General features: G+C 42.4%; 1 protein-coding gene across 1 annotated transcript; it reads right to left on the reverse strand.

Annotated features, from left to right (window-relative positions):
• Positions 1-202: 202 nt before the first annotated feature.
• HAPSTR1 (HUWE1 associated protein modifying stress responses) lies at positions 203-17,032 on the reverse strand. Its single transcript, XM_064153025.1, has 4 exons — positions 16,495-17,032; positions 15,480-15,560; positions 11,337-11,612; positions 203-3,638 (listed from the first exon to the last, which is right to left on the reverse strand). The coding sequence occupies exons 1-4, from the start codon at positions 16,712-16,714 to the stop codon at positions 3,394-3,396; spliced, it is 822 nt and encodes a 273-aa protein (XP_064009095.1). The 5' UTR covers positions 16,715-17,032; the 3' UTR covers positions 203-3,393.
• Between the last annotated feature and the right edge of the window lie 667 nt (positions 17,033-17,699).

A 17,699-nucleotide genomic window follows, 5' to 3' on the forward strand; every position in this document is an offset into this window, starting at 1 on the left:
CTATGAATATCTTCCTTAGTCACAAAACAGAGAAAAAAGTCTCTTCGGCATAGCCAGACTGAACAGCTACCATAAGATTGCAATCCTACAAGCCAAGTTCACTCTGCATAACCAAGTAGCCCTGGCAACTCTCACTAACCATATCTGGGTTTGGGTTTACTGATGGACTGTACAAAACTTAAAGAACTACAAAGCAGCCTGATTCATTGTATTTTTTTTATTAGGTTTATTATGCCTTAGAGTTTCTATTACTCCAGCTGGGTAAACCACATTTGAAAGTAAGTTTAACTGCAGGACTTCAGTTTCAGCCAAAATCATTTTTGCATTTCTTTATTGTAATATAGATTTAAATTTAACATTTAAAACTTACTTCATTAATAAGCAAGCCAAGCTCAGTAGCTTCAGTGCAGGATGTACTTTATGTAACTTGCCGCACATTCATGTTAGATTTGATGTACATGGAGAAGAGACCGGTCAACTGTACGATTCATAGGAGAAAGCAAAATTAAGCACCATTTTTACCCAACTAAACAATTCTCAACTCAGTGTTTCTTACAGAAAAATCAACTCATTTCTGACTCTAGGAGCTATAGTTTGGATTATAGCTGAAAGTTATTTCCAGAAATGTCAATTTCCTACACTGGCACAAGAAATAATCTTCAAAGCAACAGGTACTGGACTTTTTTTTTTTAAAACAACCTGTTCTTGTGTTTACCAGCTGAATACATGCATTTTTTGATCATTCTGGCAGAGGTTAACAAATGACAGTTGGGGCTAAATGAAAAACAATCGAAAATATGCCAAATATTTAAGGTATAAGCAAAAAAAACCCCACACATTAAAAAAAAACAGTTTGGTATCTAAGCCTGCTTTCTCTCAAAGAAAAAAAGTGGCACAAATCAAAAAAGCCAAATTTCATTTTAGATGGTACTAGACTGAATTAATGCTTAAAAGCATAAAGAAGACTTATTTCACTGTAAGGAAGAGAAGTAATCTCAACAGGCTCTGTATATTTGGGCTACACCAGAAACACTGTTACAGCTCAGCAGCCCATATATGCAGAACTGATACAAATATGCTGTTACCTTTACCACATGTAACAGTAAAGTGTTAGAAGTTGCAGAGCATAAGCATCCTAATTGTACAAGCCTGTTAATGAATAAACAAGAGCTGAAGAATGGTTCTCAACACATGCTTCCTGCTCAGGATTCAAGATTTTTCTTTTGGAACAGAAAAAGAAATCCCTCTGCCAACAGCTTAATAAATACAAACAGATATTTAGACACCACCTTCAAAAAATCTTTGTTGAAAATGCAGTCTCCAAGTGAAAACTAGCTTTATGCAGTATTAATATTTTACATAAGTCTTATGAATCGTAGTTAATAGCAGTAACTGAAACTAATGTATGCTGAGTCTTCGGGTGATGTGCAAGTTCAGCTATGTAACAAAGGTGGGGGCTCTGAACAGCTCTTACCATCCTGCTTTGGACAGCTCTTACACTTGTCCATGAACTACAGACCCTCTAGATTCAGTATAGTGCCACTGCTGACATCTTCAAGAGCTCTTCAATGTAAAGAAAACTGATGGAAGCACCACAAAGCAAGAAAATCATGCTCTCAGTAAAGAGCCTTGAATTCTGAGAATTTAAGACATCATTGCTGTCTTGCCTTGACTACAGAATACCAGTGAGAGGACACCAGGGTAAAAGAGCAAATCTACAGTGAAATCTGCTTCAAACAGGGAAGATAATATAAAAAAGATCCAACTCTACAAGCAGCACATAAGCAAAAGTCTTGAAGAGCTGTGTATTAAACATGAAGCTCAAAGTGCCTTAACTTAGCTAGTACTGCACAATCTTTTGTATTGTGAATCCAGCATAGCTGTGGATCATTCAAGAATCAGCCTGTGCTTCCAGTTAAAGCATGCATACCATCGATACTAAACACCCCTTCCTAGCTTGCAGGTTTGGAGCTCTTAATTTCCTTAGTCCTCCTGTATTATCACCTTCCTAGGCAAGATTTAGAGGCCCCAAAAGTCAGAGCTCTCCACCTACTTGCTGCATCTACGTGTAAAAGTAGTTAAGACACTCTGAGACTGACACATATCCTTCCCCGTTCAGAAACTCAATAGCAGATCAGTCTTGATCTCTAGTTCAGTTTTTAATTATGCTTAAGTTATGGCAGCCAGAGTTCAATCCCATGAATGTAAGCTGAACACAAAGAGAAAGCCATTTATCCTGTTTAATACATCCTTACGGCATGTTTATCCAGAGCTTTATAATCAACTTCCAGTTTTAAATTATTTTCTTAGCACTTCACAGAACCTGCGTGTCACTCCCTCCTGAAGGAGATGGCATCACACAGAACCTCATTCAAGTTAGTCCAAAGCTTCCACGTGTGACCAGAAGTCTTACTTGTTAGAACACACCCCTTCTCCAACTATTCCCCCTCATTCCCTCTCCTCCCACCCCTCCCCAGCAATGGGCAATTAATTACCGCACAAGAAATGTAAAGTGGGATATGGGTGTACACAAAACCTACCCTTCACTAATACTGAACAGAAAAGCCTATTTCCCAATAACAGGACATCTTTCTCTAAATTTAGGTCAGCACTGGTGCATTCTGCACTGTATAAGATTACCACAAGGATAATACCAATAAGTACATATAATTTCTCCAACTGATTTTAAAGTCTATGAAGTTAATTGGGGAAAAGTTTAATATTGCTACTTTGGAGCACTAAAACACACAAAGTGAACCCAATAAAGATCCTTGTACTGACTCAATATTAAGTATTAATTGCATGACCATCATAGCACCTCTTTACATTATCACACAATCACCAGAATTATCAACTGCTTTTAAAACTAAAAAAGGGTACAGTCCAATATTTATAACTTGCACACTGTTACTATATAGAAACTAGGTGCATGGTACAGTGCTGCAAAAATGGAAGCCTGCAGTTTTGACAAAGATGCCAAGTCATGTTGTAGACAGTTTCAGTCAAACTGGCAATACTGTTTAAGCAAATACTCAACACAGCAGGAAATAAGGACAAAAAAAAAGCATTCTATAACCAAATAAACATCTGAAATTTCCTTTCCCTTTAATACAAGTAAGGTCACTTTTAGCCTTGGAACGGATACATGTTTGCCTATGATGATCTTGCTAACTACTACACAATATCTGATGTCCTCTGCTAAGAATATAGTTTAAGAAAGCCGCAGTTACAAGAGGCATCTAATGTAATATCTAAAATTTCCTTTATGGCAATTATTGAATTCATTTGTCTTAAACAGTGAATATGGAAAGATGGCCTCATGTTTCCTTTTCAATAGCACTCTGAGGATCAAGTGGCTTTCAAGCAGCATGGTGGGTTTGAAATTTTTGCAGTTTAGATCATTCTGTTGCGTTTATGAGTTGGTGAGTCTGTAATGACATCGCCACACTGGGCTGAGGTACGCTTTCTAGTTCCACCATTGTCCAAGTGGAGTGCCATTTCTTCTGATATGAAAGTGTTCAAATCAACATCATGGAGTCCATTTCTCCTTCGACTAGCATTGGAGCCACTGCTCACGTGAGTGGGCGAGCCTGGGGTACTTGAGCGAACACTTATACTAGCCATTGCACCACTAAGACCTAGGGGAAAAAAAGAAAGAGTATTTAGATCAAACAGTAAAGAAAGTTTATTTCCCATGTGCGGCAGAAGGGATGACATTTGGCTTCTAGTAATGTTAAAGGCACCTCAACCTGTTATTTATTCCACACTTATTTGAAGTCCAGACCACACCTTCCCAGCTTTTAGTCCATATAAAAATCTAGCAATTGCTAGAACTGGCTTCTTGTGACATCAAAAATGAGCCCATACACTGGGCTACAACAGGCTAGGAAACACTAGCTCCATAAGCATGGCAAGCTATTTGAAGTACATATACACACTCAAAAACAGACTATTTCAAGCTGTTAAGCTTCACACTACAGCAGTAGTTACACAGAAGGAAAAAAAGATCCCCAACCAAGGACTTTCCAGGCTGACCTGACTTGGTCTTGTTTCAGACACCACCACCCTGCTCTCTTTCACTCCCCCTCAAGTCATTGTAGTTCTGAAGAAAACTGCAGCAGGAGAGATGATCTCGGACAGCTGTATACCACAGCTAGTTTTTAAATAAAACCTTTATTTCATGGTTGCTGCTAGCAGCCAGTACATTTAACAGAACTCAAAACAGCACCTAAAAATAAACTAAGCAAGCCCACAGGACAATTCTCCAAAATTGTGGGACAGATCTGACCCAAAACAATGCCACAAGTGACCTGTAATTACTCCAGTTTCTGTTCACATTATGCATGAAGATTACTTAAACCAAACTATGTCTTGAAGGCCATAAACAAGAACACAATGAGCTACATAGCAAGTCAAACTTTGTCTTCACTTGTGTTACACCATTACACTTTTGCAAAAGCAAGAGACTCCACAAGTTTAAAGGTTAGTACATGAAAGCCTAACAATTCTCTATTTGGAGCTCTGAGGGTATCTGCAGAGAAACAGTAGCTCAGAGATGATACAAACATCTTTTCTAACTGCTTCAAACCTGTGCTAGTAAAAAGCACATAGAAAAAGCAAAATCCATGCAGAAACACTAGGAACAGCACAACAAGACCCTACATCTATATCATTTTACAGCTTTAACAACAAGCAAACACTAGGCTGTCCAGGAGTATTTGTCTAATAACCTTCAAGTGTTTAGCTCTCACAGATTCTCTCTCTAGACCTTTGTCCAGCCACCATACTTCTTGTGTGTACAAAGCTATTTAATACACATTTTCCTTCATATATAGTGCAACAGCCCAAATAAATAACTACAAAGCCTCGATGAAGGAACCTGTAGATCAGTTGCCAAAAGGCAGAAATAGAAGACAAATTCTGAAGCCACCTGCAGCAATGGCTGGTTGATACACAAGTAAGCATAGAACAGGCCAACCAATGCCACTCTACTGTACTGTTGAACACAAAGTTTAGATCCTGCAATAGCCCAGGATAGGTATATACCTACAGACTGGATGGGCACTATGTACAACCACTGCAAAAGTCACTAGCCATTGACACCTTCTTAGATCTTTTTGTTACAGCTCTAAGTGGTGCTCCAACATGACTCAGAAGCAGAATATGAAGTCTGATAAGGACCCTAGGGGTCATATTAAAGTTATCTTTCATTCACAATAACAGTATGTAAATAGCAGAAGCTGTCTTAGTTAAAAGGCAATTCAGAAACATGGTTTCAGTACTCCCAGGGTTATGGCCAAGTTTAAATTCAAAACCATTATGAAAACAGGTTCCTACACATTTACAAGAGAACACAAAGCAGCTTACTGATGACATATGTACAAGAAAAAAAAATTCAGAAGCTGTTACTTGGTTAAATTACCAATATGCAGAATTTGGGCAGGTAACAAATCACTTCACAATTTAAAGACAGGAGCAAGTTTAATATCAGCTGGCATGACATACAGTAAAAGAACATTGCTTCATTTTCTACATTTCAACTGGAAAATAAATATTTGACCAGGCACAGGAAGTGACATTGTTTCAAATCCAAACTGACTGCAGATATTTCCCCCACATCACTACACTCCAAGAAAAATTGCTCTGAACATACAAGTCCAGTGTTGTTACTTCCACTAAGTCCACCATTTACATCACTTCACCACTTGTCATTTAGTCTTTTTTTTTTTTTTTATAACCCATAATCAAATGGCCAATATACTAATTCAGCTTTATCATGACATCTTTTCATTACATCTCATGCCCAAGTAATGAAATTATTATAAATAAACCCCAAAACTGACTCATATGAGAATTCTTTCATGGCATCAGTCAAATACCATTTAAGTAGAGCCTTCAAGAAGAAACATTTATTTTAAATAGATACAAAAGCCAGATTAAAAATATGCACGTGTAATATGCTGCAGTGTATTCTAAACCAGTCTGCCAAGGTTTGCAAGCAATGCCTCAAGCAGGCATTGACTTACCAATATATAGGTTACACTGAATCACTGTACATTTAAATATACAAACAACCTTGAGGAGACAAGACATTAAAATCTTCAAACAAACCTGGTTTTCAAAAAGCAGAGGAGGAGTACTGAATTAATTTCTACAAAGAGAGGAGTACAAGGATATTGCATCACAACACAACTTCTAGTTGCAGTTTTATCTTGCATCTTACACAGGTATTTAATGCTGAACTGGTAACAGTCATTACCCAGTATTCCAATAGGCTGAGTGACAATTTGGTCTCCGCTACTGGCAGCTGACCTTGTTACATAGCACTAAACGTCAATCCAGGAGAGCAGAACTGTCCAACAAAACATTCAGCTCAGTTGAGAAGTGTGTGATCAAGCTAATATGGAAGAGTTGGAAAGGAAATATTTCAAGTTTGCCTTGCATCAAGTTGCCATTTCAGCAATGACAAACAGCAACGCAACTAAAAAGATCTTTGCTGACAGAAAACACGTTTCAGGAGCTGTGATCCACAGTCAAATTCTTCTTGGAAAGTTGTAATGCAAAGAGGAAATCTCAGAAAATATTCACCGTGAGTTATTTTGACTTTTCAGTGGATGCTAAGACCTCTTCTCAAAGCATTGAACTCTGAGGGCAGCAAGAAAGCTACTAGGAAGTAGTTAAGATGACATGACTGTTAGCAGCACCATTTCACAACCTCAAATTTCTATACTGTGATTTACATGACCTACTCACAGGCACATCAATTTTGTCTATACAAACAGAAGAGATTCAAGCAATGTCTGTACTTTATTCAGGAGCTCATGATCACCTCCAAAGTCACTCATTCCTACAGAGACATCTTTTAATAGAGGCCTTTAAGAACAAACAAAAGTCTCTCTTTTTTGAACTTGAAAGGATTGATGTGGAGGACATAACTGGAATACTGTGCAGTCCTTATTACATTCTCTTTCCTGCCATATCTTTGTCATCAGCAACATGGTGTTTTGTAGCAGGTAATTTCACCAAAAAGTACTTATTGAAGCTATATTCTAAAGCATTTACTACAGCACTATGAGAAAGCTGCAGTGAATAATAAAAAAAAAAAAACTAGCCAACTTATAACTAAAGCACTCTTCAGAACTATCACGTGATTAGAAATCTTAGCTAAGCGTGTAGTTCACGGAACAACACGCTTAGAACTGTCAACTCAAAACTAGTACAACACTGGCCTAGCAAACAAAATTTTGTTTCATCTGCACTATAACTCTGTTATTCAGGTCACTAGCACAGCATAATATGCTGGAAAACTACTTTTCAGTATAGTACTACTATTTAACTATTGTTTTCCAGAAGTTTTACATCAGGAAGTATCAAAACGAACATTCATGCTTAGACAAGTATGACTAAAACAGGAGTTAGTTAATAACCCCAGATAAACAGAATGCAGCATGCAGATTGATCCTTGTCACTCCTCTACGTCACGCTCACCCTTTCACAGTACAGCTCTGAGCAAGTTTTAGCAGTACATATCAAAACACGACTCTGATAGCTATATATACACACAACCTTTAAATTAAACTTCCGAAGTGACTGATCTCTGGTCTCCTAATGCTTTTTCTACTGCTTCTCCATTCTAATAACTGCTAATGCTTTACTCCAATTTAACATTTTAAGAAAAGAATAAGCAGGCCTAATGGAAAATGAAGCTCTTTAAAAGGGTCAAACCACACACTGCTAAAGCAAGGGTTTTCCCTGACCCCCCAAAAAAAAAGACTGAATCACATTAATGATAAGGCATCACCACTAAAGCCAAGGAGCAAAAGAACTAACACTCCCTCATTGTGCTCTTGCCTATTCACATGTTTAGTTAGGAATGTTCAAGTCTAAGGCATTTCAGCCATTGTTTTCAAAGGGTTGCTAATTCCTCAAATCACTGCGTCTCCTCCTAGTACACTGGGTAGAGTTGTAAAGCGTGGAGCACGTTCCACATTAGCAGACCAAAGCATCATTTCAAGCATGGACATATGCAGCCCCTAGCACTACAAGGTTTAGTATGCTAAACAGCCAGTTAGAATGTGACCCAGCACATGTCAGCTTTTGGGAATCTTATGACTATTAGCTCAGTTGATGCGATTCTGTCATGTGAAACTCTTCTCTTCCAGAACTGGATATAGCAATACATCCAGAAAGTATACGACAACACATCTATACCTATGCTAACTGCAGTGACATTTTAAGGACTGGTGGAAGTTTAAAATCTGACTATATTTGAAACGTTGAACAATACAAGGTACTTATCTTCTACTACCACATCTTAATACACCAAACTTTAATGCAGAGTTCATAAAGTTTCAGAAATACGCACTTGAACTTGAGTGAAAAGGCTTGTATTACCTTGAACTAACCACTCAGCTTTTCTTGAAGGCTTTAATTTCAGGTATTCACAGTTCAAGTTTCCAACCATGTTTTATTTCAAAGGTTACCGATCAGCACACTAATAATGGAAAGCTGCTATTAAGGGCAGAGATTTTTAGTTGTCAGTTTAGTCTCTCAAGAGGCTTCTAGTTCCAACAATGCATTCTTAAGTACCCTTAAGTTACACTAAAGCTTTCAGTAACAGCTGCACAGCAGTGCCATAGTTAGAAGGCAGATTGCACAAACGTTGTCAGTGTAGTTGTTTAATCGTGATCACTTTTGCCTTTAGCTACTTTAACAAGTTTTGAAAGCAGAACAGTAGAGACTAAAGTTTCTGTACAACACAAGGACCACTGATAACTAATGTAACAATGTCTTACAGCACTGCAAGGTATATGTAAGGTTTGAGTCAGAAGGCAAAAAATACAATTTCAACAAATGTCTGATGCAACATTGAGTTTAAAGACAATACTGGTATCAAAGATACTCTTCACTAATGTTTTAGTCTAAGGGCATGTATCTAGACCTGTTTGATATTTCAGGAAACATTTTATTAGCTACTTTGTTATCACAGCTTCTGTCACAACTTTTTAGATGCGATTATGAAGCATTTAGATTACATGATCAAAGCACGGGTATTTAGTCCATCATAGAGCAAGATTAGCAAGTGGGCTTTAGACCTGTGTGACTGCCTACTTCCAAGAAGTCACTAAGCCTGCTTCCAGAGAGCTTGGTGCTGCAGATTCATACCTATCCCTGCTTCACTAAAAGCAGCCTTGATCAGAGCAAAGTTTTAGCACTATCCCTTAAATCTAATTAAGCTTGCCCATGTTACCCACAGTGAAATGCGCTTTCTACGGGAAGCCTACCAGCCCAAGGCAATGCCTAACTCCTTCACATGCCAGCCAAAAACTCCCCTTAAATCCTCAATCCTGAGCACTTGCTGAGACTTCTACTCATTATCATCAGGGCTTCTCATGTTTCCTCACAACACCTAGAGGCAATAGATCATTTTTAAGCTGCCTGATAAACATGAAAACAAAGTCCTACGGAGGACATTAATTTCCACATACCTGAGGAGCCTACACAGGTTTGAAAATCAAAACTGTTCTGAAAAGCCGTCTAATAAATAGGAAAATAGTCAGGAGACAGTTTAATCACAACTTCCTTTAATATTAAGGAAAGGAGGGGAGAAGCTGAAGGAATGCAGACATTATGGACAGTAACCAAAAAAGTTACAAGACCAAATACAAACCCAGTCACCTAAAGATTAGCACAAAAGCATTACTGTCAAAGACCAGATTGAAAGCCGTATCAGGAGAACCTAATCCAGAAAGTGATTGACACATAATCTTGTCAACCAGCTGATGAAGAGTGCATTTCTAGCCTCTGCAGTACCAGTATGGAACTGAGAGCTTCCTACAGTCCTCATGACCCTGTACTAGGAAAACTTTGAAACTCATGGTTCAGGCTCCCTTGCTATGGAGAAGTGACATCCATAACCACCCTGATATAAAGTAGATGTTAAAGAAGCATTATCAGGATATTTTAAAAAGCCATATTACTAATAAAAATGCCTCAAGTTTGCTCAAGAGCTCTCTGTGCTACAGTGAGTCTACCTAGCTTACTCACCTGAAAGTAAGCCTTTGTAGTTTCAGCCAAACCAGATGCAACTAGTTTCAGAAAAAATATTTTTTAAAGAGTGACTATCAGCTCTATCAGGTGAAAGCCAACTCATGCAGCTTCTTCTCATGAAATAAGCTTTACCAATGTACCAATATTAGCATGCAGAATTCTCTAGCCAGCTTCCAATATGAGAAGAAACAACAGCCAAAAACTACATGACTGAGTGAAAGAATGCATGATTTAAATGGCCACAGAGCAGCAAACAATGCCAGAATTAGGCTGACACCTAGATAGCAACGGCATCTGGCTCTCATATCCTGAAAAAAAAAACAAACCAACAGCATAGAAGCAAAGGCTACATTTTCAGGAATTCACTAACTCATTAATCCCACTCCTCACTGGGAACAGCAAAACAGTAAAAAATAATTTAAGTTTTATAGATTACACTTCTAGGTAGATTTATTTTTGCTTTTAGAATGGTCTACTGTATATACCTCAAGAGACCTGCTACTCTTTATAACTCAGAAGACAAAACTCACACATTAACTGCTTCATTTCACCTCAGGAGCAATTTAAAGCACATTTTTCCTCATCACTTGCTAGGTAACAGTCCAACACAAGCTACTGAATATTCATAACTGAAGGAAAAAAAGATACACCACCAACATTACCGTACTGCAAGGAAGAAAATTCAGTACAGCACTGGAAGCCAAGTTTGGAAGTGAACTTGAACAGTTCTAAGAGGACTCAATTATTGCAATGATGTGCAAGTGAAGTACCCTTCCCTAGGTACTTTAAGTAGACCACTGAACTATATTATCCAGTGCATAACAGAAGTCCTAGAGTGATGTACAGTACCCTAGGAGATAGAAGCTTGGATTAAATTGCCTACCTAATCCCACAAAAATTTGCTACTAGACAAATCTTAATGTTTAACTAGTCACTAGAAGAGTATTATCACTTTTCGAGAGCTTAGTTTGCTTTCGCATCGGTACAAATGTCAAGTCTCTTCATGATTCAAAAACACTATGAAAAGTTCACAGCTGTAGACTATTACAGATCCAAGCTTCACTTCTATACACTACTTTTTCCTAATTCAAAGTATTTGCCTGTGCAACTTTATTAACTAACATGCCTTATGCATGCAAAAAACTCCCATAGAGAATGAAAGAGATATACTCAGCTGGAATATCAGGTACATAACATGCTATGATCACCAACAATGTCCAAGAGCCAGACATGCTTTAAGAACCCCCACCCAATTTTAACCAAGTATTGAAAAAAATTGCTGTTACCATGCAGAGCTATGGCTTCACGGAAGGGTTGCAAATCAGTCTCTACAGACGAGCTAGTTTCTGTTGAAGTAGCTCGGTTAGGGGATACTACAGTCAATCTTGGGGGAGCTCTAGAATTTCTTGGAGGAGGAACTTTTCCACATAGAAAGCTGATCAAGTCTTCTCTACGAATAGTTCTTCTGCGTTTTTTAACCCAAGCTAACACATCCTTATTCCGACGTTGATAGCCAATCTGAATTCCTACATCAAAGCTTCGCTGATGGGCATCCACACTTTCTGCAAGACAGAAAACAATTTTTAGTGTTACAGATAGAGCAACACTTAATACAGCACATCACCAAGAGCCTGCTGTCAACCACTGGAAAGAAGTCTATCTTCTAAAGGTTATTGTAACAATATCAAGCCAGCCACAACAAATTAACTATCACTAAAGGAGAGTCCCATTAAACCTAGCCAGTACCACCTAAGGCATTTTACCACTTTTACAGGTCAGAAAGGCAACAGCAACTTATGCACCACTTGAACAACAGTCAGTATACATCAGGTTAACACTAAGCACTGTTTGGGTGCTTTTGCACTGTTCGCAAAGTTATTACATATTAACACTAAAAAATCCGTACTTTAAGCTTGCCAGTCTGAGGAAGGTGCTTACATCAGACAATGCTCTGTAAGAGACTCTTGAAGTGCATCAGCACTACCAGGTAACTCCAAAGAGAGTAACTGATTCTCTAGATCAGTAAGTAAAGAATTTGAAGAAATCTGAGTTTTCTGAGGAGTCTTTCTAGTTTCGTTTGAATTTCTGTTGTAGAGGCAATTCACTAGATAGAACGTGAGTATTCTAAATGCCTTTCAATTAGGCAATATACCACAAGGTCTGAGAAAGTCTCCTTCCCCATTTATGATCCCATTGCATATTTGATATACAAAATCGTGAAACATTTGTAATTAATCCTACCACAAAATGCAGTTTCATTCTGCATTGATTTAACTGGTTACCTGTGCACATCAGGTATAACTGCATCTCTAAGAAACACCTTTTTACATAACTTTCAAACTTGGGCAAGTACACTTCTGGCTACTAGTTGAATAAGTTTCAGTCAACAGTAACAGGTGGGTTACATTCTGTTCTCTACACAAAAGTGCTCAGCTTGTTTATCATAGGTTTATCAGAGCTTTGCCAACAGCTATTTCAGTTTTATGCAAGTTAATGATACATTTCTGTAGATTTGTGTTAATTCTGGCAGAGTTGATTAAAACAGCTTTCTGTATTCTTACTTTACTAATCAAGTCTAATGTAAGAGCCATTCTCCCAGACCAATATTAAGAGACTGAAGAACAGCTCTCCAAGACAATGGTTTAAAGGCAAACAGAGACATGGTATTTCAGTTCTCACACTCAAAATCCAAAGTAATCACTACTGAAATCTACCCTTGTATTCTAAGGCACCACCACAGAGTCCACAACAACACTAAATCTACACTACCAAAGATCAGCACTTCAAGCAACCTACCGAAAAAACACCTCCAAAACTGATCATAGTTAAGTTTTACAGCTTTTAGAAGAGAAGGCATACATAAAGCATATTTAACATCTTACTTCTAAGCACTCTTAAAGAGTGTTTTCCTATGCTGCTTTGCAGTCTAAAGGCCAGAAGACTTGCAAATGCCAATTCCTGTGGAAGCAATAGCAACATAACAGATTATTCCTCCAGCCATTTCGTTCTCCACAACAGCTCAGACTCCAATGCTCTGTCACAGCAAAAGCTACCTAAACACTTTGGAGCAAATTTGAAAACCATTTCTTCAATTACTTCCTGAAATATCATGAGAAGGTCCTGAGAACTGAAGGACTCAGCTTTGTCAATAACCTCCTTCCCTTGTGTACCAGAATACTTTACAAAGAACTAGGAACTAGTAATGAGGTCAAACACCAGCTACTGATGTAGCCTGGACAAATTTCAAGGGTCATTACCCTGGAAAAGATTTGATTTTCATGGCAAAAATAAGCAGTCAAGCTGCATACGTTCCACACTTACTAAGTCGAAACTAACATTAGCAAAACCGCAAAACCTGTTTTTTGAATAAAACCAAGTTACATTGTACGCTCCTAAGTCTTATTCTAATATATGCCTTTCTACAGTAGCCTTAAGTTCTAAGTACTGTTACAAGCCACGCTTTCACTTCTTTAACATAATGCAGAATATCAAATGTCTTTATATGTGGCCTCCATCACAGCATCAATTAGAAAACTGTGATCCAAGACCTTCAACATGGCATGATATTGTTTATTGGTTTTTTTTAACGAAAAAAAATGTGGACATTCAGATGTACTTATTCTCTTGTGTTAAAATGAATTTTCATACTTCAAAAATCCAGTTATCACATAAAGAGTGAGCTAACAGGGCAAAAGGCAGTTTCTGGTGTTCAGTTCACCAATTATTTATCCAGCGTTTTGACGGAGTCCTTCAAAATACAAACATTACTGAGCATGTCAGAAACAGAGGCATTTAAAGAGCCACATTCATCAACAGGGAAGGCAAAACTGCCATTAAGAGATCTCAACTTCCCTGATATTCCAGCCTCTAGCTGGTTCTAGCTATGTTCTCAGATTTCCACATATTTGGAAGATTAAAAATGCTAGGCCCGAGTAACTGACATACTTCAGCACTCCAAGATCTGTTTGAAGGAAAGATTTTTCAGGTGCTGCTTTTTGAACTATTACATGTGACTAAAGAAAGCTTCCTACTAAAATTTTTGTTTCCCTGATCATCACATACATATTCTTCTGTTAATCACATTACTGCAGAAAAATAGGACTCATCTCACCTACAGCGCAAGTAAACAAATCATTTGACTGAAAATAAATAGCCTAAGTCTTTGCAATAAAGCTGCTGTAAGGAGACAATACCAGCTGTAAAAAGCCTGCAATTATTGCAGACAGTTTATTAACATTACCTGCTGCTAACTCTAGCACCACATTCAAGTGAATAGTGTCCCAGACCACGTTCCAATGACCCACTCCCTCAGGACAACACCTACCCTATTATTTGATGTGATGCCCCTTTAATGAGCCATCATACACAGAACATTCAAAGGCACTTTCTGCAAAGAGACAAGTAGATGTGACCCTCACTGCCAGAGACATTTCCTGCCTGCTCTGTCCATATGTCAGAAACGTGATCAGCCATCACAAACAAGCTACCAAGTTAAACTGCTTAAAGCAAACCCAAAATGAGAAAAACAGAGAGAAATTAAATAGGCAAATAAGAGCACAGATAATGCTGCACTTTCCACAACTAGGAGGGAGGGGAAATCAAATTACAAGTCAGAAAAACAGCAATCTGAAACTTTAAAGTTTCTTCCTTCTTTGAAACTGAGGATAGTAACAACGGGAATCATACTGTGCCACTTTAAGCCTCCGACAACATAGAGACCATCTTTGTACTACCTTTTCAGCAAGGTAGAAACCACTGAACAATTCCACTACATACAAGAATTCCTGTGACAACCCAAGGAACAGCTGAACTCAGAAACAAATACTGACAAACACAGACGAGCACAAAGGCACAGGCACACGCAGAGTGCACTCTTAACCTAAGTTCTTGCTAACACTGCTTTCTTAGAGCCACCCTGGACACAGCCTAATGACATTCTAGTGCCTAAAATAAACTGGGAAGGTTACTTAAGAAGCCTCACTGTCACAAGAAGATAAAACTTTGTCACATAACATCTATGCAGATTTTCACAAACATCGCATCTAGCCTATGTTTCACTGCACATATGTTATGCCCAACAGTCAATATACCATGAAATACACAAAACCCATGAGGTCTAAGAACTATTTTGCAAACTACTGCATTCCCCTTCAATTCATCCTTTTTCAGTGGTCTCAAAGTAAAGCCGCTTTTAAGTTATTAGTCACTGACATGAGGCAACAGAAAAGATTCAGCTATCGTCAGCTAAAGTGGCCCTGGGAAAACTCAAGAGATTCAGGAAGCAGTCTCGGGTTAGATTTTATCAGGGTGAATAAGAGACATTAACAGGCCCTGCTTATGAGTAAGCTGGGGCAGGAGGCATAGTGGGGCCCGGCTAGGCAGGGAGGGCTGCCGAGAGAGCAGGGAAGGGGGTAGAGGCAGCCCCTTACCTTTGTAGAGGTTGGTGACCGCAGTGGCGGCGTTCTGGAAGGGGACCCAGAGGGAGAGCCCCGGCTGCTGGCACACCCGGTCTGCAGGGAGGGAAGGACACAGGCTGTTTATTTTGGAGTCACCAACTCCGAACGGCCATGTTAGGTTTCGCCATTTTGTTCCACCTTCTGAAGGCAAGTCAGGATCAGGACCGAGCAGGGCCGGCCGGCGGCGGCCCTGCCCCAAGCAGTGGGTACGGCGGCGGCGCCCCCAGCCCGTGGGCGAAGCGCCCAGGCCGGCCCCCGCCCGCAGCCCCCGCCGCACAATGGGGCCAGCCCCTCACTTCGCCATTTTGTCGAAGCTTCTTTCCTGGGCTGGGCGTCAAGAGCCGCCGCCGGCAGGGCCGGGCTTCCCGGTCTGCACCCACCCTCCCCGCCTCCGGAGCCCACCGCTCCCCTAGCACTCGCAGGGTCTGCTCCCGCCGCCCGGCACCCTACCAGCGCGACCCCCTGCAGAGACCACACTCGGCAGAAGCGCCCTGCCTACCGGCTAGCTGCTAGGCCCCGACGGCTACCCTCTCGGGCCGACCCTTCCGCCAGCCGCCCCTCTGGGGCGGGTGACGACCAGGCCAGGCCGACACGAGAGCCAACCCTGGGGCCTGACTGACCCAGGCCGCTCCGCTGGAAGCCACGAAGGGTGATGTCGGGGCAGCGGCCGCGGTTCCCCTCACGCCATTTTGTTTTCCCGTCTGCCTCTATGGACGGGCGCGGAGCCCCCAGGCCGGAAGCCCGCTCCTCCCCCTGCCCAGGCCGCTCTCGCCGCCACATCCCCTTTGTGACGCCGCGGCCCCACTCCCACCCCGACGGCTCCGCGCCCCACTCCCCACTCCGCAGCCAGATCTCCGAGTCTTGCTTCAGCCCCAACCCCAAAGCGCTCGAGCTCCACCTTCCACCAAGCTTCGTCCCACCCCAGCCACCTAGCAAGCGCCCTCGCCTCCCCAGGCCTCGCCGCCCGCGGCCCTCCCGCGGTGCTCACCCTTGTAGAGCTGCGCCACAGCGGTGGCCGAGTTCTGGAAAAGGTGCCAGAGCTTCTGTTGCTTGTGCTCGGGCTGCGCCGCCGCCTCGTCCTGCAGCTCCGGGGCCAGTGCCTCCTCCTGCTCGGCCTCGGCCAGGCACTGCCGTTCCCACTTGCTGAACCAGTGCTCGGGCCCGTGTTCCTGGATCTCCGCCTCACCCTCCTCCTTCTTGTCCTCCATCCTCTGGCCGGCTTCGCGTCCTTCCTCGCCGCCGCCGCGGAGGCCCGGCCTCGCCGAACAACCGCGATCGCCTCCCCTCCGCAGCTGGGCCGGTCCTACCTCACCCCCATACTCCCGACCCCGGCCCGTCCGTCGGCTGCAAACACACTGATCGCCGGCGCCGCCCCGAGCACAGTAAAAGCCCGTCGGAGACGCCTGGGAACGTGCTGCCACCTAGCACCCACCCTCTGCATCCGACTGGCTGTAACCGCCCCGGCACCGCGGGTTTGAACGGCACTTGGGGCCCTCACTGGCCCGCACGCACGCCCATCAGCGGCGCGGCGGCGGGGGTGGGCCCGGCCCAAGATTGGTTATGCTGTCACACACCCGTGCGCAGACGGCCCGGCCGCGCCGAGCAGGCGCAGTGCACCCTCGGCTCTGCCCGGCTCCTCCTCCTGGCGTGATGCGCCGGGCCCCGAGACGGCTCCTCCTGCTGCCGCCCCGCGTCCCCGGCCGGCCCTGGGCTGGGGGTGGGCGGCACCCCGGGCGTCTAGAGCTCCGGCGCGGCCGAGGTGCCCACAGGGGCGGTGCGGGGTGGCTCTGCCATCCTGGGGCCTTCCCTAAGCGGCATAAGGCGTCGCCCCGCCTTGGGCTTCCCCTTGGCCACCGTTGGCCCGGCCAAAGCCTGTGAGGTGACAGCCCCACGCCTGCGGCGCAGATCCGCGCCCGAGAGGTGGCTTACTGCGGCCAAGGCCGGGCCGGGCCAAGCTCGGGGGAAAATGGCTGCCGCGCAGGGCCGATGGGCCGGTCCCCAGCCTTGCCCTGCGGCCCAGCCCAGCTCCGCGCCTGGGAGAACGCGGAGTCGGCCGGCCGGCTGGCACTGGGCGTGCTCACGCTTGACAACCTTTTTTAATCGGTTTTACGCTTTGTTTATTTACTGTTTCTTGCGCTGTCCCAGGCGAAAATCCGACAAGCCGTTAAGACGGAAAGTGCGGCTTCTGTGCAC

This window comes from Pogoniulus pusillus, chromosome 13 (assembly GCF_015220805.1).
Source record: "Pogoniulus pusillus isolate bPogPus1 chromosome 13, bPogPus1.pri, whole genome shotgun sequence".
Classification (NCBI taxonomy): Eukaryota; Metazoa; Chordata; class Aves; order Piciformes; family Lybiidae; genus Pogoniulus; species Pogoniulus pusillus.